At 40.5% G+C, this 27,544-nt stretch overlaps 1 protein-coding gene across 1 annotated transcript in view; it reads left to right on the plus strand.

Annotated features, from left to right (window-relative positions):
- The window catches only part of MSRB3 (methionine sulfoxide reductase B3), an 83,934-nt gene that overhangs the window by 38,276 nt on the left and 18,114 nt on the right, over positions 1–27,544 (plus strand). Inside the window, 1 exon segment of the mRNA XM_019472548.1 lies at positions 5,213–5,241. Coding sequence (XP_019328093.1) covers positions 5,213–5,241 — 29 coding nt within the window.

Consider the following 27,544-nt stretch of genomic DNA (forward strand, 5'->3'; position numbering starts at 1 on the left):
CTTCCTAAGCCAGTAAGGCTTACAGCATCGTGCTGTCTGTGTGTCAATCCTTTCCTAATAATAAAACTGTATCATTTAATCTACTTGCCAATTTCAGCGAAATTTGGCAGGGGAGTAGCTATTAAACCTCAAAGATATTAAGTTCTTAAAACTTTTATGAAATTGGGAGAGAGATCACTTTCAAGCCCTCTCTGAGGGGAGACCTGAACAAGAGTTCAACTATATTATTAGATTATACCAGATAATATTGTTGTAAATAATATATATATTATTGTATTATAAAAGAGAATCCACATGAGGGTGGAAGAGAGAGAGGCATTATGAATGTCCAGCTCTGGGAAGTACCTGTGAGTAACTTTGCCACCTTAGACACCACAGGATCTGTCCCCTGGCCACAATGCAGCAGCAAGCCCAGCTTTGCTCCTTCTGCTGCCCGAGGAACTACTTGGTTCTTAATGCTTGGGGGCTTCTCAAATTCCCTGCTGGTGCGGGTCTCATAAATTCCTAGATAGTTACATCAGGTATTAATTTTTACATTGGAATACTGCTGCGTTTTTCTTTCTGGAAGCTTGCCTTGTTATTTGGAGCTTGGGCTCACGAGTAAGATCAGTGACCGCTTCCAAGTAATGGTTTGTGTTTTCGGAAGGGCTATGCCCATACTTGTAAATAAAATGGACAAAAGCCTCTTCTCTGGCCCTAAAGGCAAGTGACAAGACATGGCTTGTGTTTGTTAGCCTAAATTCCTCTCCTCTGAAACACAGTGGCCTGGTTCACCCTGCTTGTGGGGAATGGTCCCTGGCCTCAGCCTCCCCTGCAGCTTGCCTAGGTCCTGTCTAGGAGAGTGCTAGTTCGCACGAACATGATATGGGCCAACACAGTGTCCAGGGACGTGTTCACAACTGAGCATTTCTGTCCTGGCCTTCTTTAGCTTGCTAGCAATGCTGTAGCCAAGAACGCTGATACTCCAACTTGGTATTTTCTGTACTATTGGGGGCAAATGGGTAAGAGAGAGGAATGATTTTATTCTGCTCAGTCACCTGGGCCAGGACATTGGTTGGCTTGGATAGCATTGGGAGCCTGCTAGATCCTTGTCTCTTCAGCAAACTGCCCATGCCAATATAGAGTAAAGTTCTTTGAAAATGAAGATGTACCAAAGCTGCACCTATCATCCTTACAATTGCAACAGATATTTATTCAAAGTCCTTTTCAGAGGGGAGTTGTATTTTGAATGTCTGCCCCTACCAATGTTGTGTTTAGTATCCTTGAAGCAAAACCTTGCAAAGGAACAACCTGGTACAAACTGCTAATGCAAAGGTGTAAGTTAAAGCCAAGAGGAGTCAATGACTCCTTCAATGTTAAAACAAAAGGATCAGAACTGCAGAGGTTTCATCAGGTGCTTTCTGAGAGAGCTGTGGGGCTTTCAAAGGCCGTTCCCCATGTTGGGCTTCAACAAAACCTGAATAAACCTGATAAAGACTTCATCAAGAAGGGTGAAAGGAAAAGGCAGTTGTAACGCAACACTAGGGGTCCTGCAGTAAGTCCTCTTTCCCCTCTCCTTACCAAAAGCCCACTTCACTGGCAAATAGCAGATCTGTGTTAGCTTCAGCTGTCATGTATCTCGTCACGCCGTGGTATGTGGCACTGAACAACTGCACTTCAGTCATACTTTGGAAGGCAGTAGTTGAAAATTCACACTATAGGAACACACGGTGATTATCATTACCTGTTTCTCTCTCTTTCTCAGTACTTGGCAGTCTGAACATCTAGTTTATGGTGCCTTTTAAAAGGAACAAGTCGAAATCCTGCGCCTCTTTGCAGTACAGATAAAGTGACCATCATGTATTTTATTGTTTGTTTGATTTAATTATTTCTGGGATCTTTAAAAGTATTGCAGCACCTTGTCCTTAGGTAACCCTTTCCAGTAGCTCACTATTTCCTTGCATATCGTGTGTTGGTAGATGAGCTACTTGGCATTTGTATTGCCATGTGTTGTGTGTATTTGTCATATCACAGCTGGAAATGGAAAGCACTTTATAAATATCCTCTTGCTCTATGCATAGAGACTCCTTTCCAAAGATATTTATGAATGATTCCCTGACTTTCAGAGTACTCCTATGGGGCAAAAGTAGAGAGAATACGCACCAAGCAATTATCTGTTTGTCGGGGGTTTTATCCCCTCTTGGCGTGATAAATGATAAAAGACATTTCCCTGACTTTCAGAGTACTCCTATGGGGCAAAAGTAGAGAGAATACGCACCAAGCAATTATCTGTCGGGGGTTTTTTCCCCTCTTGGTGTGATAAATGATAAAAGACATTTTGTAAAGTCGATGCCTGGCTCTGTAAGGTGCATCTTGTTTGGTAGGACGCTTAGGTTAGATATCAGAGTATGTACAATGATAACAAACAATGTACAGAGAAGTTTTTCGTTCTAGTTAATGTATTTTTAAAAGTATAAAGGAATCGGAGTGAATATTTTTGTGTGTAGCAGAACATCCCTTTGGAACATACTTTCAGCATTTAATTTTATCCTATTTATTGGCCATTTTTTAGTTGCATATTTTTAACACCTGTGTGCAACTAGTTTCTGATACCTTTGTCTAGCGTGCTGTCAAGAAAAAGATGTAAATACTGGAAGATCTAGGGGAAAAGTGCTGGTTCCATTGAAATTGCTGGAAGCTTTGTCATTCCTTCAAGTAGTCAAGATGACTGTCATCTTTGTTCTTGTAGAGTGCTTCTCTCACATCTGCTAGTTGTTGCTTATTTGCAATGCCAAAGACGCTTCATTATTTTCCTCCCTTTTTTCTGTGCCCTTCTAAGATCTCTAACAATTTCTGTAATACTGTGTCCTAAATTTTGCATTGTTTTCCCAAGGTGACATGGTGACCATAACGTCGGTGACCCTCCTCCTCTCGATGGCTCCTAGCGCTACCTCCCATGTTGTGTTTTCTTTCATAGCTATTCTGCTGTTTCCAGACAAAGTTCTATTCATTTATCGCCCTGTATTGGTTTCCTGATTTGTTGTCCAGTAATTTATGACTGTTTGGAGCTTTGGTACTCATTACAGTGCACAGTGACCCTTGTGACCCTCCTCCCCATGTACTCTCTGCCATCTTGGCCCCTGGGCCAAAATGTTGATGCCGCAAGTTGCAGTGCATATGTCCATGCCAAGCCATGCAGGCTGAGAAGCAGGGTCTTTGTTTGACCAACTAATACCAAGTATCTAGAATTTAGGCAACGAGAAGCTGATTGTGCAGATGAACAGACGCTGAGGGTAAGATTCGTATGTTGTCTCTGACTACGTAGGTAGTAAGGTGTTGCTGATACAGTAATGGGCAAGACAGAACAGTCTAGACATATACTGCAGCTTGAGGAGAATATTGTAAATAAAATACTGCGTAAGTGGCTTTACCTGGAACTCAGTGGAATTCCCCCCAGTTACCGGCATGCACCTTTTGCAGGGTACGGACTTCATCCTGCTGGGCGTAAATACCAACTGAAATACACTGCCAAACAGGAGCATGGGCTGGTGCCCTGGGCAGTTATTGGTGGTGGTAGTCATGCAGGCACGTCAGCAACGTACTTTTTTTGTTCAGTGCTTTTGGTGGTACTTTGTAAGTACCAATTAGGAAGATAAGTTACGTTTTTTTCCCATCCATCTTTTCACCACCTGAGAATTACATTTAAGACATAAAAGATTGTGAGCACTGGTGGAAGGTGGAGAATTAGCAGGAAGGGAGGAGGGAGCTGTTCCCTTTCTGATGGCTTTAACTGTAACTAATAGTGTAAACGTTCATTTTTTATATCATGATTTGATATTTGTTTGCTGTAGCATAGATCTTTGGTACGGGATTACAATGCCAATTATATGAAATATATAGAATACGTGTAAAATACATCTACACATACCTGCATGTACAAGGTTATAAAATAAAAGAAGAAAATAAATCTGCAATTAGTTCTTGAGCTTCAGTCAGTTATTTTTGAAAAAAGAAGGACTGTAACTTCCCAAAATACATCCCCTCCCTGATGCAACATAAAAGGATCGAACATTGTACTTCCTCCTTAGAATTTCTGGGGAAATGCATTTTGCTGCCAACGTAACATCCTTTAACAGGTCTCCTGCTGGTCAGACCTTGTGTCCTGCTGTGACAGCCATGACCACGTGTGCAACTGATTGTTAGTGGGCAATATAAATCTGATTGGAACATGCCTGTTAATTGGTTTGAGAGCTCGATATAGACAATGCTGTCTTATAGCAGATTGTGTAGATAGGCCCAGTCATAGGGTTAATTCTGCTTGACAGCACATCAGCAGCATCTTGAGAGTAATTACCCAACTTAAGTTTTCCCACAGTTGAATTGAGATCTTCAAAGGCTTCTACATTTACAAGTATTATTAACCTATATCTGAAACATGATGTTCCCACAAGGGCTAATTTTTTCTTCCTTTTATTAAATATACAGGTTATAGGGTTCATTTGCTAAGTGCTAAGCCCTTAGAAGAAAACACTACTTGTTAGAGAGAGAAAAATCTGCAGTGCACGACCAAAGCTAAGGTGCATAATGCACACATCATTGTCTTTTTGCAAAGACTTTAAAACCAGTTAAAGTTTAGGTCTGGCTCCCTTCCTCTCTCCATCTCTCCCACTCCCTGCTTTCCACTTTTAAGAAAATCAACCACTTATTCCTATGTGCAGAGTGAGTAAATTGAAGACACGCACAAACAAAACCCTCCTAGGATGTTGTACAATTAAGTACAGATCATTGGATACAATACATATGACATTAATGAAATGGTATCTGCTTCAAAAATAGATTGGAAACATTCATGAATAAATTAAATCCTCTTAATGACTTTTCAAAAATGAAAATGAATGAAAACAATATTTATTATATAGGAACAACTGTGTTCCAGGATTCACAGCATATAATTTAATCCTGTTTTAAATTCAGATTCTGTTATTTTCTGCATTCATTTCATGATTTGTCTTTTAAAATATCTTCTTTGTAACTCTACATCGTAAAAACCCCAAAATGTTAAAAGATAATGGTTATTATTTGGGTTCAAATGCCCTTGAATGCATTAAGTATTAATGTACAGAGGTAGATGGTCTTGTTAAAGACAATATTTGCTGGGGGATCAGTCTGACAAATGGCTTTTATGGCATAAAGCAGTTCTTGTAATTTACGATCTTTTTATTTTCTTTTGCAGGTCAGAAACAAAGTTTGACTCCAATTCAGGTATGTTTAGATTTACAGTGTTTTGCTGAATGTACGCTATTCAGGTTAATCTCAAAAGAGTAGTTTCTCAGTTCAAGTTCAGTTTAGTTTTAAACAAACTGGGGTAGGTCAGTCTTAAAAAGGATCTTCATTTCTCACCCTCTGAAAACAGCATTATTACTGTGAAACATTTGCTTTCATTCCTTTCATTAGTTCCTGTCTCTTTACATTTTCCCAAAAGATGATCAGGAAGATGTATCTTGCGACAGGCTTTAATTGATCCAGAAAAATTACAGTACAAATAAATGATAATACAGACTAAAGCAAATGGAGGATTGAAGTGAAGTTTGAGAATGATAACTGCTTTAAAGGAGAATGTTTTTCTTCCTGGTGGACAAAGACATTTCATGGGAATTTGAAGTCAGTGCAGCCTATCTGTCAGGAAACAGATGATTTTTCATCAAATTTTCATGACAGATGCATGTACACAATGCATGCCAGACCAGTCTGTAGAGCTCACTTTAGGAGGTTTACCAAAAGGCAGTCTCTCTCAAGTTGTCTTTTTAAAGAATTTTAATGTGTTGTAGGGACTGGGAGGGAAGTGAAGGTCAGTCTAACAGGTTAATGTGTATCTAACAAGACAAAAAACACAGGACAGCAAACGGGAACAGTTGGGGGAAAAACAGAGATCCTAATACCAGACTGTTATTTATTCAGTTAACTAACTATTCCTGGGTGTTCCTTAAAGTTAAACAATAGTAAATTAAGAATGGGCTGTTGCCCTGGAACTAGCTGAAATGTCCATTGCCTGAAAAGGTCATTCAAAATAAATTTTTTTGTTAGGATGAAAATAACTTCTTCAAACAGAAAACCTAATATTATTATGGCAAATTTGTATTTAGGCCAATGTTATCTTCTCTATGGTTTGCTTAATGCAGTGATTGTAATTGCTTTTACAATATATATTAATCAGAGTATTTATGAAATAGCATGTTTCCTTTTATCCCAGTTATAGCATGATTTGGGTTTGAAATGTGAGGTATTACATTGCTTTTTGTTTCCACATTAGATTTTATCTTTGGAACTGTATAGGAGTGAAATCTACAGCAGGAAGCATTTATATAGCCAATTCCTACGTCTTGTATACTTGAGTCATCTTGCTTCTATTATGATTTTAGTCTGTGAGGTTGAGGTTACTTGCTTTAAATATTGCTTGAATGAACTCTATGCTAAGACTGCTTCTTGGATCTTGACAAAACAGTTTTACATGGGGGGATAGCTTCACACATTGTCCGCCATCAGCCCCTTTCTTTTACTAAAGTCACCAAAACTATGGTGTGGAGCAGAACGTCAAATGCCTCACTTTTCTGCTGAGGGGAAAATGCTCTCTGCAGAACTGTGATTTGCTCAGTGGGGTAAGCGACAAACAGTTTTCTGACTTCTTCTTTTGAAGCAGCTTTCCTGTTAGGTGCACTATTCTGTGTGCTGCTCTCCTTGCAGTGAAGGCAGGGGTATGGTCTTTCCTAGGGAGGACAGAGTATTGATAAAAAGTTTGGCACCGTCGCAGCTATGGCAAACGCCTGCTCAGTAGATGTCACCAGGCCTCGGTGATTGGACTCTGTAGGTTGAGCGTGAGCTCTTGAATGTCTCCTCTTCCTTTGTGTGGGCTCCATAGGCTTGCTTTCCTTGAGCTTGGGTCTGTGTTCTGGGCACAGGTTGTCTCTTACTTCTCACACAGGGGTGTTGGAAACCCCGGTTGCCCAAAGACCCAAGGACAAGAGTTGCTCTCCCTGCCCTGCTCTTCTGAAGGCACTCCTTAGGCATTATTCTTACAAGGTCAGAGCTCTGGCCTTGTGGATGCCTGATGCAGTTTTGTCTCCCCAAGAGCACAGAGCACACGGAGGTTGTAAAAAGATTTGGAAGTAAAGACAATTTGTAGGAGACCACACAAAAAATACATAAATGTAAATGAGCAGTAAAAGACCCAAGATCTTCTCTGCCTCCACTGTTTTTTGCTGCACCTAAATATTCTCTGGACGTGCACCAGAGTTCTCTGCAGCAGGTGATTAATGTTATTTTGCTGAGTGTCAACATCAGCAGGTACCATGAATGTCAACAGGAATTCTTAGCCTTGTGCTGTGCTGCTTCCCACTTCAAAGTGCTTTGTGTACCATCAGGGATACAGTGTGGGAAGGTCTGGGGCTGAGGAATTTCTTAGATTTATTCCTCCTTTTTCTGCAGAGTCTCACTTTCATCTTCTGCTTGTGATCCCTTTCCCCTAAATCCCTGGGGAAGTCTTTGGTTGGAATAGTTTAAGGCTTTCCTGTCACGGGACCCTGGTCACTCCCCAAGGTGTTGAAGGCTCCTCACCTAGTGATCCATTGTGGATCGCCAGTGTGTGTGGCTGGCCAGGCCAGGCTGGGCTCCTGGTCTCATTTTATGCTTTGCCCCAAATGTTCCATGTGGAACTGAGAATTACTGAGGTTTAACGCCTTGGTCTTATCAGTGCTGCCTCTTTCAGTGTCTCATCCAAAGAGAGATGTTAAAAGATAATAGAAAAAACAGATTAAGCACACAATAAAAATGGCATTTTAAGAAAAAAGAAACCACAGAAAGTCCATAACCTCAAAGTGCATTTCACGGCCAGAAACACCAAGGCTGAAAAAAATCTTTCTCTTTGTGAAATGTACACCAGCCTTCCCTTTACAGGGATGGTGCTTAGTTCTTCCACCCAGAAGCTCTTCTCAATAGTCAGCTAGTGAAAGCACTTAGAGTTTATCTTTTGTTCCCAATAAGCGAGAGCAGAGAAGTGGAGATACCGAGATCAAGTCAACATGTATCACCCAAATAAAACATCACTGTTTTTGTTTCCCCACCAAACAGCTTGCCATCCAAAACCAGACAGTAAGCCCAGACCTCCTGCTGCCTCTGAGTGAACAGGAGGGTATAGGCAGGGAGTGGAAGGACGCGTTGGTGATGGCAGAGAGGCATCCTCGTAAAAAAATATTTCTCTGGTGTGAGAGGGTGCAGTGCCCTCTGCAGCACCATGTTCTGCATAACGTGGGCCTTTGAAGTGTGTAAATGTAGCGTTGGTTTTAAAAGGGCTGCTGCCATTTGAAACCAATGACTCTATATTTATGCAACCTTGAGTTCCTTGGAGACACCTTAAGGTATTTTCATATCCCTCATTTTGTTTTGAATTCCCCAGACCGTGATTCCTGAGTAAACCAATGATCCCACAAACTGGAACAAACATGCTTTGTTCTCATTTATCTCACGTTACTCAAAACAGTTGAAGTGTTGAACGTGAGAATGAGGTAATTTTATTCTAGAATTAATATTTTCTTCCAGGGAGCTGTTCTACAACCTGTCGCGTGCTCTAAATTAACCCTAATGTTAATTCCAGTTAACTTGCAAGTCTAGATGTGCCCTTGTTAAGCATTTATCAATGCTTATTGTACTTGTCTTTCCTAGAAATACTTGTGAAGCACTGAAGAATTAAAAGAAGTCTTTCTGAAGCAAGTACAAAGTCTGGAATACAGCTTTAAAAGTGCCCAGTAGGCTTACTGTAAATGTAACCCTGGAAATGTTGTTCAACACTGAAATATTAGGTAAACATTGTCAAAAGAAGATTAATTTGGACTTAAGCATTAACTTAAAAGAAGGCTGTAAAATTCCTATAGTGCTGATCAAGATTTATCATATAAATAGCTATAACATCTGTAGGGGACACACATTCTTCATATCATGACTAACAGTTCCATCTCAGAAACTTCTTTTTCTCTCCTGATTCTTTATAAGTCTATAGCTGGCAGAATTTCTGTCTCAGAGACCATGGGGTTAGCTTCATGCTGTTAGAAGATCTTATGAAATGAAACAATTTTGCTTTCCTGTCATAATATGATGAATTTCGCTGGTACTGAAAATAGATTTTTCCTAAAAAAGTACTTGAAAGCAAGAAAGGTTGTAGGAAAAATATTTTTTTTCTCAAAATCTGTTAGGGAACAAAGTAAACCACAAAAACCACAGCTGAAACAATTTTGTTCTAATTATTAGTATTTTGGTAGTGTCTGAAATGCTTGTTGTGCCGTGTGCTTGGTTAGCAAATTCTAGAATTTAAGAATCATATTGAATAATCAGTTAATGAAAGATTTTTTTTTAATTTAGAGAAAAATAGGTCTTCATGATGCTGTTCCATAACAGGAAGAATTTGTAGGTCTCAAAAGCTGTCACTGAACACTGTTAATCCCACTTTAGTAATAGAAAAATAAGCATAGAAAATGCAAACAACTGTCTCAGCATGCCCACTGGTCGCCAGGGAATGGTAATGGTGGGTTTCCCACTGCCTAGCCAGGAGGGCTGGAGTTTTCTTGGGGCATCTCCTGTAGTATTTGGTGTATCCTGCACGTCACTGTGGAGGTGAGTCATGTGATATTCAAGTGATAGCGTTGGCAGTGAAATCGTGAAGGGGAAGAAATCTGAGTTTTGTTCTGTGTTAAAAAGAAAGGACAAATCCCTGGACAATACACTTGGCCTCCAGTGGAGTTTCTTTTATATAGATGTCACTCAGATGGTGGAATGGAGGAAGTCGGAGAGCGCAGGGTGCAATAAAGTGTCAGTTGTGGAAGCACCATGCTGTAGAAACGCATCTGTGCACTGGCAGAAGAGAGGGGAGTGCCCAAGGGCGCACACTGCCTTCAGCTGTGTTCTTCATCATTCACTGTGCCAGCTTCCTGCTTCTCTCAAAAAGAGGGATGCATCTCCAAAACCCGTTCTTCTGTCTCTCTGCTTCTATACAGATCAAATGAAATGTAGAGTTTACCTATGTGATTTTATATCACTGTTTGTGTCAATACTTTGGAAACATTCCAATTAGTGTCAGGAATTAAGCTGTAATAGCTGCCCATGCAGCTAGAGGCTGTCCTGAGGGACAGCTACACACGAGCTTTTGTTGGATCCCTGCCGCCCCAGCAGTCAAATACAAAGCAAGTCAAGGAGCCCCCGACAGTTCCTGGAATTTCCTTCGCCTGCCTTGTCTGGACTCACAGTGTCAGCCAGTGACTCTGCACGTCGTTTCTCCTCTCTGCACATCGCTTTTTCCACCAGAATGAGTGTATCCCCATGTCTTCAGCGCTGCACAATGCTGCCACCCCTCTATCCCTATCAAAGTTCCCATCTTTTCCTTTCTCACCTCTTGTATTTACTGGTATCATTCCCTTAATGTGGCCCCTACGATGTACTAACTTGCTAGGCTACATGATTCAGCACAGGTGCTAGAGAACAGTCAAAGAAAATTAAAAGGTTGGGGGTAGTCAGATGTTTTCCTCTCATAAATTCCTCTTTACTTCCAGATGTTCAGCAACAGACTTTCCAAACTCTCGCTATCAGCCCTGATTTCCCCTAGCCTGTCATCAGTCCCATTGTATGAAAGTCATCAGTACAACTATTAAGAGCACAAGGAACTCTTCTCCCAAGTAAGCAAGAAATTAAAACCAAAAGGCATCTTGAAAGTGAGCATCTCTTACTGACCCTTGCTACTAGGGAAACCCAAAAGAAACTTAACTTCCCTGAAACCTGAGGTCCCTGAAGCAGCAGGGTACTTGGTAATATCATCCATTGATTGATTGGATCATAGATCTAAATACAGATTAACAAATCAATTCCTAGATTTTATTGATGTCAGTTTCTTCATCCAGGTTGTGATGGAGTGCTTCTTCATTTCTTCTTAGCGAGGCTGAGTAGTTTCAGGAACAGGGAGGAGAAGAGACGTTTGGTATTCATAACAAAATCATATTGACAAGTTCATCAGTCACCCTACAACCAGAGTATTTGATCTAAAAACATAAAAAGAATACTTGCAGAGCCTGTTACAGGCAAAAGTGGCAAAATCAACAAAGATACTGAAGAATAGGGATGCTCCACAGCCTTTTGGGTGAGGCAAATGACCTCTCCAGAGTCTCTTTCAACTATGAGGAATTATTTCCTCCTCTCTGGCCACCACCAACGCATGGATTCTTGAAAGGGTGCATGAGCTGGCCCAGAGAGACGGTGGGGAACAACAACTACATACACTGAACAGCAGCTCAGATTATCTTACTTGTCGTTACTTGTCAGTGCTGTTTTGTTCTTGGCATTAACAACTCTACAAGCAGATCGTTAGGGATGCAATGGCTGGAGCGAATGGTCTGTTATATTTGTTCAGCAGCGAGATGAGCGTTCAGATTCAGATGCAAGCTGAACCATCTGTTGAGTGTTTTCACGGCCATACTGCAATGTGACTTGGGAGTATAGATGGCTGGGACATCTCACTGGTACTTCGCAGTGAACTATGTGCTTGTAACAGCGCTGACCTGCGGTAACCGATCATCGCCCTGCTCTTACATCTCTTGTAAAGGATGGCAAAAGTTGGTCAAATTATTTCAACATGCAGAACGTTTTAATTTGTGGAGGGCTGACTAAAAATGTTGTAAGCATGCAGGCAAGCTTGCTCATCTAGGATTTTTAAAGAAGGCAGTCAGCTGCCAGAGGACTCCAAATGCCTAACTTTCCAAATTCTAATACTGGCTTTGCAGTTGCAGATGTCTTTTCCTCCCTCTTTCTCTGTTCATCTTATTTGTATCTGAGCTAGGCTATTCCTTGCTATCATTGGCATGATTCTTCTCAGTTGTCAAAGTATTTTAATAGGAAGCCTGTTCACTTCCATAAGCTAGATCCCTGAATCTGCCAATGGAGGCCAGCAGCCTTGATTGGACTCACAACAGCCTTGAATCATTCTGTGTGAATAATTTGGGTAATTTCTATTTTGTGGAGTTTTTTGGATAATATATTCCTCCCTCCAAAAAATCCTGTTTCTGTTTTCATTAATAGGGCAGCTACTTAAAGATGCTCTGTCCTTGTGAGCTAGCACACATGCTCACTCTGCCACTCCTGCAGGGAGCACTGCCCGTTGGCATGCGGTAAGAACTGTGCGTAAAAGGACCTTGCTCCTGGAGCCAGGAATATAATATCAACAAAGACAAATACAATTTTCTTTTTTTGTCTTACATCTACTTTAATAATCATTGCTGCTTCTTTCTTGCCTTGCTCTGAGGATCTTGCTGAGAAGGATCTTGCAATGTGTTTAAATTGGTCCTGTAATGAAAATATTTAGATTTAGGTTTTCCATTTTATTATCATTAATGTAAGCAAATTCATCAGATTTATTTAGGAGAAATTTTTTACCCTTCTTTCTAAGTACTAAAGACAATCTTTTGTATTTCATTGTAAATAGCTAAAAAAGGCAGTCTTTAAAAAACAATTTGGCAAAAGTAGTCTGAGAAGACATGAGTAATATATAAATCATGGTTTTATTACATGGAATTGGAAACTGGTACTCAGTTAAATTATAAACTGTAAAGTAGATTGGCTGAGTATTTTTTATTTGTCATAAGTATAGCTCCTTCAGATAGGTTTGGTCTATTGGGGAGTTTATTGTTAGCAAATTGCTCTTTCAAGTTAGCAACATTCAGCAGCATAACATCTTTACTGTTCTGGAGGGCTGGATTTCTTAAATACAAAAATGTTGTGATTCTTGCTTAGACCTGTTAATCATTGTGCAGTTTTTTTACTGAGCAAGGCTACCTAATTACTTTTCAAGAGCTACTTGCATTGCAGTCTTGTTCAGTGGACAAAGTAGAAGAGTTTTGGTGATACTCTTGAATTACCCTATACTTACGAACTTCATAAAGAGTTTTTCTGTTCCTTTTAAATGAAAATTCATTCAGTCAAATTAACCCTATTACAGACTAACTGTGATAATTAACTTTGCTGTAGTCCCATTTAATTAGCCAAAAATGGAGTATGTGCAAGAGAAGCCACAAGAATGGACAAGCAGGGAGGTTTCTGGTCACAGCTGTGGCTCATTGAGATGGTTATATAGCTCAAATGTGACTTACCCACACCATGTACAGCTCAAGTCAGTTGTATTGTTTCATTGCTTTATTAGTACTCTATTCATTTAAGCCATGAAGGGGGGGGGGGGAATTGCCTGTCTGCTTTGTAATTTGGAAGATGAACTATAATTCATTTGTAAGTGGAGTGTTATGGCATTGTGCATCATGAACACACTTCTGCAGAGGTTTTGAAGAATGGCAACACGGGATACTGTTTAGCTCACTGCATGGTGCCAGGAAACAAGAATTCTGTAGGATACAAGAATACATCACGTCTCTACTATCTTCTGGTGCAGAAGCTACCAGCATCCATCTGGATGTATATAGGTAGCTGAGATGTGCAGGTTTGGACATAATTTGGATGGCTGCTTCATATTTTTAATGTTGTATGGGCATCTGCTGATTCTGTACCCTGTTCCAGCATGTCTGACAGCTCTGTGACCTTGGGCAAAGTACTTTTTCCCTGTGCCTTTTTCCTCCTGCCCATTGTCTGTCTAGTTTGTTTACATTGCAAGGCTTTTCAGGGAAAGAGCTGTCTCTTGCTGTTGAGCATGTCCAAGACCTAGTGCAGTGGAAACACTTTCTCAGTTGATATCACCTCTTAGGTCCACCATAACTCAAATCATGGGTGGCTTTTACAAAGTGTCTCCTTTTAGACTAAGTAAATGAAGTTATGTTAGAAAGAGTCTCTGGAAAGCAATATAAAAGGCAGCATGGTAAATGTATTCAACTGAATTAGAGTTTTTCACACTGCCTACACAGTCACAAAATTTGTGTCAAGGGAATCTCAGTTCTGTGCAGAAGAAATACAATTCATGCAAATGGTCTTCCCAGGTCCAGAATCCCTCACCTAATTGAACTGCATGATTTCTGCAGCAGAATGCATGACTGTGGCTATAGATAAAGGCCTGAAGTTGTTTGTTAAAGTCTAATATGTAATAATAGTGGAGTTTAAATGACATGTAAATATAAGCTGAGGGCTTAGGCATATAGGACAGAAAATACTGATAGAATATAAAACTTTTAAAAGCTCTTTAAGAATAATATTCCTATCAGTGATATGGGTCTAAGAAAGCAGGTTTTTACCTGTTTATCATAGGATCATGCATTAATTTCTGAAAAAATCCCACCCCTTGTATTTGCAAATGTGAATGAGACTTAACATAGTGGGGCCTGGAGGATGTTAAATGTCCTGGTCAATGGCAGTTCATGAAATCAGCTTGAATCTTGCAAGATTCTGAGCAGTCTCATCTCTTTCACAGGCCGTGAGAGTTGAAGATGCTGCACACTTGTCATGGATCAGTTCTATGGTGTTTTCTATTATTGGGGAAATAATACCGATTTGGAGGGGAAAAGGAGGTGAAATCAGAGACAGTGCCCTGTGAATACTGAAGAGATCCTAATAAGATGTTTGTTAATATATACTGTATTTGGTACAATCTGATGCATTCTCAAGACAAATTGTTTTTTCCTCCTTAAAAAGTAGTCTCTTTTTAAGCTGTATCTCCTGCCCGATACACCTGAATTTACTCTGAATCAGTAAATTCCTTGCTTATTCTAGAAGTCCATGTTGAGTCTCCACTGCAGGTCTCCACTCCACCCTTCAGGACAGTTTTAAAAAAAGATCTTAAGTACTTCCATTCCCTTCTCATTCATTCCCATTCACCTGAGGATTCCTCTTGCTCTCTTTTCGGTGGCTAACAAAAATTTTCATCTTTTATTTGCCTGGAGGCCAAGCAGCTGTGGAGGTTGGGCTGGGGCCCTTCCTTGATTTAGGCAGTGACTAAGGCTGTGCTGGGAAATCAAATGCCGACTCAGTAGTTCCTAGACCCTTCTTTCGGTGGACCACTGCATCGATCGTCCTATGAAAAGGCATCCCTTGTTCCTCATAGTGCTTTTTGTTCCACCTCTTTGAAAATAGACCAGGTCAAAGGAGGAGAAGGCAGAGTGCAAGGTGGCAAGATTAGTGGCCTCTCTGAGATACTAAAATCCAGTTCCTACTCGGCTTCTCATGGAGGAGGGAAGTTCTTCTGTTCATGGGATGCCCTGCTGAATCAAAGGAAGGTGATGAAAATTGTGACTCCTCAGCTGAGGAGTGTTCCCACTTTTTCATCCACAGAGTCTAGCAGCTGCTTTGTGTTGGCTTTCCAGTTTCACAGTAAAACCAAATCAAACCAAACTTAACCCAACTCCCTCTTTTTGGCTGAGGGAGAAGAATTGCTTAGGATGCTTTCCTTCACCTGCCCTGGCTCTCCCTTCCCGCTCTGGGAGGAATCCACAGCTTCAATAAGGACAGCAACAACTTAAGCCAGCAATAGCGTCATTTCAGTTGTGACTGTCTGGAGGTGCTTGTCACTGCTGTGACCTGAATTGAACCCAGAGGAGATCTAGGGCTATGTAAAACCACTGGGACAAGCACCACACTGCCAGCCTCATCAACCTCTGGGATAGATTAGAGGGCAAGACCATGGCATTCAGAGGGTGCCCCCCCTCAGCCCCCATACACTATGTGTCAGATGGCTCCTTTGATTTCAATAGCTTATCTGTGGGACAGTCTGCAGCCAAACAGCAGGCAAATAGGACTACTGAGGTGGTTTTTGCCTGTGTGCCTTGACGAATTTAACAGGACGGGATGGTCATGGTCAACGTGTCCACTCTTTTTCTCGTTATTTTCTCACTACCATAAAGTGCATTTTCCTGTTTTGGTTTTAGGCAATGTCTCATTGAGCACTGTACCTTTGTGGCTGAGTGCATGTTGTCCAAAATTGCACATCTTCTGTTTTGATTAGCATGGTTTACGTGGTCATGAATTTGAACAAGAAAGAGGAAGAAGCTGGTTTTGTTTCTTCTCTCTGGATTTGTCAAAGAGAAAAAAACCCTTAACATCTTTTCTACACAAGATGATGAGAATGATGTCATACAGTATTAGTTGAAACTGGAAGAAATCTGTTATTTGAAAAAAATTATCTGTTTCATGTCATTAGACTGTACAAACTAGCCAAGTGATAATTATTAATGACAGAAGATTCACTAAAGTTTAAAATATTTCATGTTTTTCTTTCATTGATATAGCGCTGTAAATTTATGACCAGTAAGAAACCGTATGAAAGATCTGTCAGCTTTTACTATTTCACGTTTTAGTCTCTTATCAAAACTGATTTCAGGTTTTGTAGTACTAAAAGTAAAGGGGAAAATGCAAGCTGCTTTTAATCAAACTGGAATGTTCAGTGATTACCATCAAAATCTTTACAGTGTTGATCTGAGTATGAAGCAAAGAACATTAATTTGTCTTTTGTTGAATTAATTTAGTGGCAACCACAGCCTTTAAGATGTAATGGTAGACAAGTTTGTGTCATACCACTGCAACTGCCACTGTACATGTGAACACCCATCTGCTTAGGATTAAGTCCTAAGTCAAATCTAATGCTGCCAGTTTAAGTCAGACACAATTTGCACTGAGTTTTACGTGAGTAAGGACAGCATGATCAGGTCTTAAGCCAGACAACAGTGAATTAAGTTACAAGGGCTGAAAGTATTTCTGCAAGGAAAGAATTGCATCCCTATGTGATCTGATCAGGTGTCTTAGCAACCTTGTTTTCCATCGGGGGCTGAATTACCATTCTTTATGGTTTGCTATACCATTGTCATGCCCGCCTATTGTTCTTTACAGAGTAAGTGGTCCCAGCCTTTTCATCAGCCATGGTCCAGATGTCTGAACAATCTTAGATCTGTATGCCCTTCTCCAAACACCATGCCTATGAAGATCACAAAATCCATATCCTCAGTGTTTGGTTGTTCTGAATAAACCCTGGAGCATCTAATTTAGCGCTAGTTTTTGCTCTTCTTTACTAGCTGTAGCAACGGAGGTGCTTTGATTATTTGCATAATATCCTTTTCAGGTTATTTCCGTGTCTAGCTTTCACACAATCCCTGTGTGTCTGTGGAGAAATGGTAGCATTTCATTTGGAGGGATATTTTATAAAAGCTATTACCGTATCAGGGGGAGTGGGATCATCTTACCTAACATAACATAGCCCTCTGAGCTTTATCCAGAGTCAGTTGGAAGAGATAAGCATCCTCAGAGGGATTCGTCCCTTCTGCTGCAGAAGTATGTCTGGGGTGAACTGAATCACCTTTTTGAGTGCCCATCAACTTTGGAGTTAGGCATGTAACTTTGATGGTTAAAGTTAGGAGAGATTATCTCCATCTGGAATGGATGTGCATAGAGCTGGGGATGAGTGGGTGTGATCCCCAAGTCACCTTCCACAGCTGCCGCTGTGGAGGTGTAGTGGAAAAAAATCATAAATTTAAGAGGAGAGCTACCCAATTATTCTCAAGTTCTTCTGCTGGGTGTCAGTAAACCACCTGTACACAGAGCTTGGGTGCAGTGTATTTATGGGAAGGAGTTTACCTGCGATTATTTTAGTTCTGTTTCTTCTTGTATGCCTTTTCATTTCCGTTTTCTTTTCTTACCTTTCTTCAAAAAAAACAAATCTGCTTATGTGTCTCCAGTTACTGTTACCCCAGAGAATTGCAGCAATTTTCAGCTCTTTCTCTTGAATTACGAGTAAGAATTGTCAGATGTGAAAAGGCTGACAAAATGTGTTTTGTAAATAGATCATTCACCACTGTTCATCCATTCATGGGCAGGAAGAGAAATATGTAACTGAAAGAGAGATGGCCTAAGGGTAACGAGAGTGAATAAAAAATGTTGTAAATGTATTAAATTTAGCTTCAGTCAGGGCCCAAATATTAAGCTGGTCTTTGGCACGTTTCAGAAAGCATGTGAAATTTTCCAAAAGGTTAGTAGGCAGAGATTTTGCTGATTTTATGTCACTATTCTTGAGCTTTTAGAAAGTCAAAGTCTTTTAGTCTGTGTTAACCATTCTAAACCAAGTTAAGGACACCTGACACAATAAATGCAGATGCAAAAACTGAAAGGTGTATTTTTAAAACATGAAAATTTAGAAACAGAAGCATTCTGTTTCTGCCTCTTAGTTTTCAAGAAGGTGGTCATGTGAACAGAATTCCCCTGTTTATATTCTCATTTAAAAAGTGTTTACCCGTAAGATTTCTGGTGTTTGAAAGTGCTCATATACTCACTTCCATACTATTATCTCCCCTTGAGTCAGTGATTTTTATTGCCCTGCCACACACTCTATATAAAGGGATTTAAATGGAGTCCCAGGAATATGGATTCGCAGAGGGACGGGATTTGGAATGTCAATTGTCAGCGCCGATAGGATATCTGGAACCTGATTAAGACATATTTAGGTTGAAGAGTGGTGGAAAAATGTGCCGGCAAATAAAAAATCTGCTGCATAAAATACTGTGTTGAGGGCATTAGGGCTCTGGAAACAAGTTTAAAAGGCAAGAGGGGAAGATACAGCATTTCAATGAAATTTCATCCCTCCCTGCTTTCAAGGACAGGAAGAAATCCCTGACTAAAAGAGTACTGTCAGAGCTGGACTTTAGGTCATGAGTTAGTATTAGTGTTAGACTGTGGCAAACTGAAGCTACGTTGGCCATCGCTTACCCAGTTAACTGGCTTTGCTGGAGGAGAGAATTACAGGAGCTCTCTTTTTAAATCATTGTATTTTCTTCACTGTCTGAATGTCTGAGACTCTTCCCTAGCCCCACAACGATGGCATATCTCGGGCATACCTGGATTTGTGTCATTGTGGCAGTATGATTAAACAGAGTTGCATTTTACTGTTGAAGAACAGCATGATGTTGAAACCTATGCTGGCAGCTGATTTTACTCCTTTGGTTCCAGGCATCACGGTATAGACCACATAAAAAGTAAGTCCCACTCCTAAAAAACCAGAGAAATGTACATAGCAGAATTGTAATCTTAACACCCTTGCTCTAGTCTCTGTAAAAGTAATTTCTTTAATGATACATTAGCAAAAGTTTTCATGTTCCTCTTTGCTTTCTCACACAAGGAAGGTCTGTGCCCAAAGGACCTACTCCTGGCCAGGACATGTAATGGGCCGGGGAGACTCCCCACTGGGACATGCCCCCTCCTGGGCTCCTGTTTCTGTGGAGGAGGGAATGAGTACCTGACCACCTCCCCACCTCCTGTGAAGACTATGCACAAGTCCAAGTTTGAGACCCATGTCGTCACTCACTTAGGGTGCCTGCTAGTATGGCACCCAGAATGGCAAGGTAACTTGACTGTATCTGGGTGGGAGCGAGGACACGGACCTTCATCTACATGCCCTTGGCCTTAAGGTGATCTGATCTTCCTTCATCAGAACAAGAAAGGGGTGGACCATACAGAGACTCTGTCTATCCCTCCCCCCTCTGCCCTCCTTCCCACAGCGAAGGAGGTTATTGGGAAACTTCAGAAGCTGAAACTCATGAGATTTCCACTGGCACTTTGCCTCTGAGAATGTTTTTACTTATCCACAAATGACTGAGCTTTAATGAGTTTCTCATAATTTGTACGAGCAGTAACAGTCTGTTTCTTTCGTTTCTCTGCCAATAGTTCTCGCATTTTTTTTTAAATTTTCATAAACTGTATTGGCCAGTGCCAGGCTTAAACCTTGCACAGATGGAGGTGGACAATAACATTAAAATGCCTAAGTATTCAAGTGTATTACATCCTGCAGTTCTGCTTTAGCATTTGGATAGGAGTGTGTTACTTCGTATTTAAAAACAGAATACGGCAGGGTGTTCTTCAAATTCATAAAGATTAATAAATGAAGGGCATTCAGTGTCATCTTCAGTGCAGTGTAAAGAGTAAGATTATCTAAGTTATGCAGAAATTCTACCTTTAATTCAGGCTGTATTTACAGAAACTTCCCACACATATCTCATTAGTTCATTGTTATGGTTTATTTGTGCAAGTCTGTTTTAAAACTAATGAATGACGGGGAATTAGAGTTACAGCAGTGATAGCACGTATTTTAAAAACATTCAGAGCAAGAGTGAAGAATGCCACACTCTCAGGAAACCAGCTGATACTTACTGAAGCCCATGCAAACATTTAAATGATCCAGTAAAGATCAGGAAGAAAAAACAAAAGAAAAATAGTCTCATGGGATGGGCATAGGAAAGTAGATTGTTAAACACAGGGATAGCAGAAAAATACACTAGTACAAAGCTGCAAATAAAATTATTGTTTGCCCTGCTCACCTACTTTACATATTTGGATGGATGTATAGCCTTTGCTATACATTCTTACTGTAGAAAGAGGTAAAACGTTCAAATAGAGGTGGCTAAAGTTAGTCCCAGAGGCTGGGGTAGCCACAGTTAGAACTGTGAAAACAATAGGATTTTTTATTTGGGGATCAAACCTGTATATGGAAACAAGGTTCGGGACTTGTGTGTCCAGGAAACTTTGCTTTAAGTTGGCAAGCAGAAATAAAAGGTTTTGGTTTTTTTCAATGTATTGAACGGGGGCAGGGTGTATATCCCTCGGATTTTTTAACATAAATTGATATTGGAAAGGAAACATTTCAAACATAAGCTTGAACTATATGCTTTCAAAATGAAGAGTGGAAAGCAGTTGAGCTATTTGAATTTTGTCCAAATTCTCAAATTTTTCCAGAAAATTTTTTACAAAATTTAAGAAATTTTCAGAAAGTTTTTTAGACCCCTAGAGACTGCGGTTTCCAGTCAAAATTTTTTACAAAATTTAAGAAATTTTCAGAAAGTTTTCTAGACCCCTAGAGACTGCGGTTTAAGGCATTTTTATTATTTAGAAAGAAAGTAAAAACAAATTCCCAAACCTGCCATCAACTCAAAACTCAGGCACCATTTAATTAGATACTTAATTAATTACTGGCACCCACGGGTTGGTTTCCTAGATTACACAATCAGCTGGCTGTGATGGCCTTTCTTTTCGGTGCTGCCCCTGTACAATGCAGCTGAACCCCTCTGTGACCCCTGGGAATGCCAACAATAGAGATGATCAGTCATTGCCCACGCAGCTCTCCAAAGGCTGATCACTTTGCTTCAGGTCTTTCTAGAAAACGATTCATAGTTTTGCAAGTATTTTAGACTTAACTTTTCTTAGGGTGTAGATTAAAAAATGTGTTACTTGGAGTAACAGTATGAAACAAATATTAGACCTAGTCATAGCAGTGCTGGACACTGAAGTATAGAGGTTGAACATTGAAAGTTTTGCTACTGAGGCTGTTTTGAATACAACAGAGTACGAATCCTTCCTCCTCCCCACTCTATTCCCCCCCCTCAAAAACACACCAAATCAATGGGATGGTGCCTTGTGCAAATGAAACACCATCATGTTTCATGTCAAAATGTACAACCATTTTAATGTGGTTGAAGGTGAGGCTCCAAAACTGATGTCAGATACAGCCTGTACTGAAAATCTGCAGGTCATTAAGCTGCCTGGGAGGGAGGGAACTTTGTTTTTAAGGTCCGTGTTGGAATGTGGGTCTGAGGTCCCCAGATCCTCTAGTTCTTGCTCTAAAGCCAGAAGCTGCGAGGCCTATTTGGGTTTTCTGTGAGATGCTTTATGGACTGTTGCTTGTGGCATGGGAACCAAGTCATTTTTCAGAAACTGATTGTGCTGTTGGCTCTGTTCTTTTCCTGCGGAGATTTGGACCGTACTTCACCTCTTTAGTTGTTTTATAGGAAGGAATCCTATTGAGATCACCTGGAGTGATACAATTACAGCATGAGCATTTAAAACCATGGGTATGCCTCAGCTTCCTGGGGAGCTGGGAAGAAGTCAGGGAGTGCACGAAGATCTTTTGGGCTGACTGAAAACCATTCAGGGTACTAGATGCCCTGTAAATTTCAGTGGAGGTTTGAGCTTAGAGGAGTCCCTTTTAGGCAACCGAAAGCAGACCTTTTCTGCTAAGGCTAAGAGCGCTATGCAGCCAGAATGTGTGCTATTTTGGTTGCAATCTGATGAACATGTGAAGCGTGGTAGAGAGGGAAAACCCAGCAACCTCCGGCATTCCAGTCCTTCCCTGTCCCTGCAACTTCCATTGTTGTGATGCTGCTAAATCCGCTTTGCCCGCTCAGAACTTAAGTAAACAGACATTGTACTTGTGGGGAGTTATACAGCATTTAGAAAAAGGTCTGAGTTTGTTGAATAGAGTTGGATCAGTACTGCGGTAGCTTGGTGTCAAAGGTTAGATTTTGTTATATCCAAGATAGGGTTGGGAACTGGCATACTGTAGCTTTTCTTGAGTGACCTATTTTTTTAAGTGCTCACAGCATGCTTAGAGAATGAAAAGTACAGCATGTTTCAGTCAAAGTACATCCTCTGCTGCCTGCTCTCTGAGAAAAGATTTAGCCCAGATAATAACCCAGGTAATTTATTTTAAGTTCTAAATTCGCATACTTTGCCTTCTGTAATGCTGGGACAGAGAAGATCTTTGGAACAGAGGGATCACAGGCTTATTTGAATTACAAAGGCACTGACCACAAGCAGCCTTTTAGTCAAATCTGTTGTTCATGTGGTCAGCTTATAATCATGTTTCTGTGGTATTAGTGCAAAGACGTAGTGTCAATGCTGAGCTCAGAGGTTTACCTTATTCTAACCGTAGAGCTTCTGTCAATCAGGGACATCACAGTAAGTCATCACAGCACTATTTCTGTCATCCTTACACCCCTTACCCTGTATCCTCACCTCCTGCCTTGCATTGCCTCCAGTGGTTGTTTAACCTCTCAGTTAACTGATTGAGCTTGCTAGCCCAGAAAAAAAGCTGAATAATTTTCTGCTGGTTTAGTGAATTGAACCTTCTCCCCACAAATGGATAAGCACCAGAGACGGTGAATGGTGAGGAAGCAGCAGGACCAAGACAACTGAGAGCCAGGGCAAGAGAAAGGCAGGAAGCTGATGGATTGCTTCAGCCATCTTATGACACCTTCCCCTAAGTCTGCCTTCCTAAAGCATCTCCACTTTGCATACAAAATATTAGAAGTTGATTAGAACAGAAGCCTCCCATGCATCTCCCATGGGACCTCCTGACCAGTGGGTTACTGGCTGTTCTGGGTTGAGTGGGTCTTTGGTGAAGCAGAGACATCCCTATGAAAACATTTGCTTCCAGCAAGTAGGCATTTCATGTTTCTTTTGTTTAAAAACCTGTTTTTATGGAAGATTTCCTACTGAGCCCTCGTCAAGATTCTGTATTTTGCCTTCTCTGGTGAAAGTCTCTATAAGACTTTCCTTTTAGAATGAACCACAAACTTGTCTTTCAAACCTAAACAAAATCTCTGTACAGCTCCTTCCAAAATCTAGCCTAATCAAGGCTACGGTTCCTTGACTTCACTCTCCCAAGCACATACTGCCTGAGAGGAAGCTCAGACACCCAGTTTGCTGCCTTTTTGAGTGGAAAATAAAATAAATAAATATTTCCTGTAGCATAAGGAAAAATTAATGAAAAGAAGAAAGAAGTGGGAAGGCTGAAAATGAGAAGTTGGACACATAGGGTGTAAAAAGCATTTAATCAAATTAAAATCTAATTAAAATCTCCACCTGCAGCTACTTTTCAACTTAGCTATTCTTGCTTACTGTCAGTTGGTGTGGACTATGTTTCTGTTGGCTAACTTCTGTTTTGTTAACAATTCTTCTTCCAGTCAAGCCTGACCTACCTCTGTCTCCCCACTTGCTTCATCCCAGGGCTCTCTTTGCAGAAGTTCTGGCAGTAAGCAACCAAATAAACAATTGTATGTATGAGGTGTGAATTGGCTCTGCTTCAGTAAGTACAGAATACCTTGCAAACTCATTCGGCACTATTTATGCAAGGTTTCAGCAGAGTTTACTTTTGAAATAAATATTAAAGTGAAATGAGGTACAGCGCTGTCTTTGAATGCAGAGCATTATTTTACACCTCGTTAGGTCTATTCTCCTACTAATACAGCAGTGGCAACTGGACAAGTAAAAGACTGATGGGATGAACAAAAGCGGTGTTCCTTTCCTGAGCGTGCCAAATCCATTCTGTAAATGTGGCATTAAAAAAAAAAAGTCCCCAAACCACATGGCAGAAGTCAGGCCTCCCAAGGAAAACCTGCGCTACAGCAGTTTGCACAAGCTCATGCATCTCTATTTCATGTTTCAGATCCTCCTTTCCCTTGACATTAGAAGGATCATTTGTCTGTGTGCAGCTAATTTGCTGTTTTACTTAGAAGATTTTCTCAAGGAAATATGCAAAATAGTATTGTTGTTGGGGTTTTTTCTGCTTTTAAAAATGTCAAGTTTTTATAAATGTTGAAAACAACTTGATCCTGTAACTTAGCAAGGCCTTTATTAATCTCTCTTAAGTAACAACTCTTACCCTTGTTTTGTGCCCTGCTGGTCCCAGCACAAGCTTATGCTGCAACAGTTATCATGGGGAAAGTGTCCCGAGGATGTGTCTGAGATGCCCTGCGAGAATAAATAGTGTAGAGGAGGAAACTTATCCTTACTCACAGCTCCACGCAAGTCGCTGACCCCTTGTCCAGAAGATTTAAGAGTATTACAGTAACTGATAGTATCAAGATTCCTTTTTTTTAGGGGTATATAGTGAATGGTTCAAGTGGTACCTCCCATCGCTACCTGCATCACATCTCTGGCTAAGTGTGACCATCAGCTTAGTGTGAGTAAACCAGGACAAGAAAGGAGCCATGAAATGTGAGCTGTTCCACAGAAAAACGTGCACAGCTTTCATAGATGCATCAATACTATTGTAGATTTAGTGATGCTCTATTTTGACCTAATAATGACAATGCTGTGGCTTTTGAATACCCCTTCTTTTTTCTCCTGTAGAAGAAGCTTTGTAGTGCTACCCCTTCATACCCTGTTTTTCTTGCTTTCAAGAGTAAGATTTAGCTGCTGATACAGGATTCTAAAAGGCTTGGGGGTAATGGAGTGAATTAAACATTCCTCTTCCAGCTGCTGCTGTTCACAACACTTTTGACAGTTAAAATACATCACACATTCTCTTGTCTGTTTAATATAAACAATTAGTATTTTAAGTGGAGTCCAGAATCAGCCCCAAATAGGAGGATCCAGACAGGCAGTTCAGATAGGAAACTAAGCAGTGTCCTAAATTTATATAAAAGTAGTTTGCAGTCAGTTCCGTCTATGCCTAACATACTGTCTACCGCAGGACATTAGACTGTGCCAGTGGCTTGTCTTTTTGGGATGAAGGTTTTATTTCTCATCTCAACATTATTTTAGTACAACTTTTTATCTGAAATTTTTAGTATGAAAAAGGCATCCAAGATGCAATACTACACACACAAATCAAAATTAAAGTATTTTGGTTTTCATATAATGAATTTATTGTATAATGAAACATTTTAATTAACCCAAGACCAGTTTTGGAGGAAAGCTTGTTTAAAGAGAATTTTCCTTTTTATTCCATTCTGGAATGAAGACATTTGAAATCACAAAACTCATTGAAACAAACAAAAAAATCTGGCTTCTCTATGCGTTTACCTCCTTCAAGCTGAAGTAAACCTGAAGTAATAGAAGGGCTTTAATGCAAACTTAATTTTAGTATAGAAGCAACATTGTGAGAAAAGTAACAGTCTGTGTAGAGTTTTAAGAATTCTAACATGATCTCTGCAAAGTGCAAATTGCTAAAATTTATTTCCAAAATGAGAAAATTTTTAATAAAAAGGTTATAAACTGAGAAAGCTCCTCACTTCTTACAAAAGGCATCCAAGACGCAATACTACACATATGTAAAACCCTTCTTTTGAGTCTAGATGATGCATGGCTCCATAATGTAGAGGAGGTAGCATTCTGTATAATATTACTTCACACAGGTGGTCTTGAAATTCTCTGTACCTAAAGTCAAGGCCCTTGTGGATGTGAGGATCTCTCTGGAAACCTCTCTGAGAACTTTTCCATGTCAAAAGCTAAGCATGTGCCCAAATAGGAAGGTGGACCAGGTCTACCTGTATCATATAGGATAACATCATATATAACCCTCTAGCTACCAGCATGGGTAAAATAGTGAATAGGAAGCATTTAGCCTCACTTCTGCATGCCAGGGAGAAAGTTAAATTTTAGGTTATAAGCCTAAATCAAGGACTGTCTTTCCATGTATGCCTTTGTCATGATTAGTGGCTTGATTGCACTGAGGCCTGTAGGATCTACAATAGTGCAAATAATGAATCATAAATAAATGACTTCCCAACTTTGCGAAAGGAAGCCAGACAATTAGTTTCTTTTAAATTGAGACTTCATCTAAAATGAAATAGTCCCCTCAGACCCACACGGCAGCTTCTGCAGCTGTCAACTCGGTTTGCACCTTTAAAGAAAAAAAGGAGCAGGGCACAGGGAGTAAAAATGAAAACAGCTTCAGGTTGTTCAATTTCCTGTTTATTTAAATTTGTCCTTCCTGACATGCAGATTCATCACACTCCTTTCCTGGTGACTACTTCATTAGATTAGTTTAGTTAGGTATTCAGAAGGATTTTTATCTTCTGACTCATAAAATTCTTGTATTCCCCTAAGAATTTCCTGTGTCTGACTGGATTTTTATGTCTTTGTAGTTTTGGCTGGACTCCTTGAAGAAGTTGTTTTTTAAATGACTCTGCTTTTGAGGTCTCCAAATAGCATCTGAAGAGCCAGCTCAGACCCCAGTTCCTGCTTTTCAAGAAAACTGATCCGTGCCAGCACTTCACCTCTTAAAATTTTAATCAGCTATTTTTCTTAATCTTTTTAAACAATTCCTTTCCCGACAGTATTTCCCTTTGCCACCCATGCTCTTTCCAGGTGTCCACTTCAGAATATTTTTGTCCAATTCCGAAAATGCACCCCGGTGGCTCAGAGTGCAGCCTGCAAGCCTGTCCCATCAGGTTTTCATCACTCACTTGCTATAAAGCAGAGAGCTAAGGTTACGAGTATATTGGACCATTTAGCAGTTGATGAGAAATGCCTTTGTATATCCCTTCCCTGTCTTTTTAGTCCTTTCTGAGGAGGGTGAGAGCCAGGTTAGGCTGGAGCCCTGGTGTGTGCTTCTTTGACGGGTCCAGTGAATTGAAGGTGATGCTTTTTGACGTGTGAGCTCCAGAAATGTATCGAGGGATTGTAGTGCCAACTTGCCTGCTTACACAGGAGCTTCGTCTGCTTTCGTTTCCCTCTCTCTGCGAAGTGACGGCGCTTGGCTGGCCTTGGTCATCGGAGCTCGGTAGTACCTTTCAATGTCTTTGAACAGGAGGCAGCAGACGGCAGAATGGCACCATGCTTGTTTTCCCAAAGTCTGGGTGAAAAAGCAGAAAAAAAATGGTCACCCGTTCCGGTTTTAGTGTCTTTTCTCCGCTCCCGGATCACGGTGTTTGACTGGGGCGGGACCTCCTAGATAGATGCCCCGAAACACAGCTTTAAAATAACCGGCACGTGTACTTATTTCTAAGGTTACTTTCCCCGAGTATATTTGCTTATGGAATCAGCAGGTGGAGACAAGAACAAGGCTATG

The sequence above is a fragment of the Aptenodytes forsteri genome, unplaced genomic scaffold (genome assembly GCF_000699145.1).
Source record: "Aptenodytes forsteri isolate BGI_AS27 unplaced genomic scaffold, ASM69914v1 Scaffold4, whole genome shotgun sequence".
In the NCBI taxonomy this organism is placed as follows: Eukaryota; Metazoa; Chordata; class Aves; order Sphenisciformes; family Spheniscidae; genus Aptenodytes; species Aptenodytes forsteri.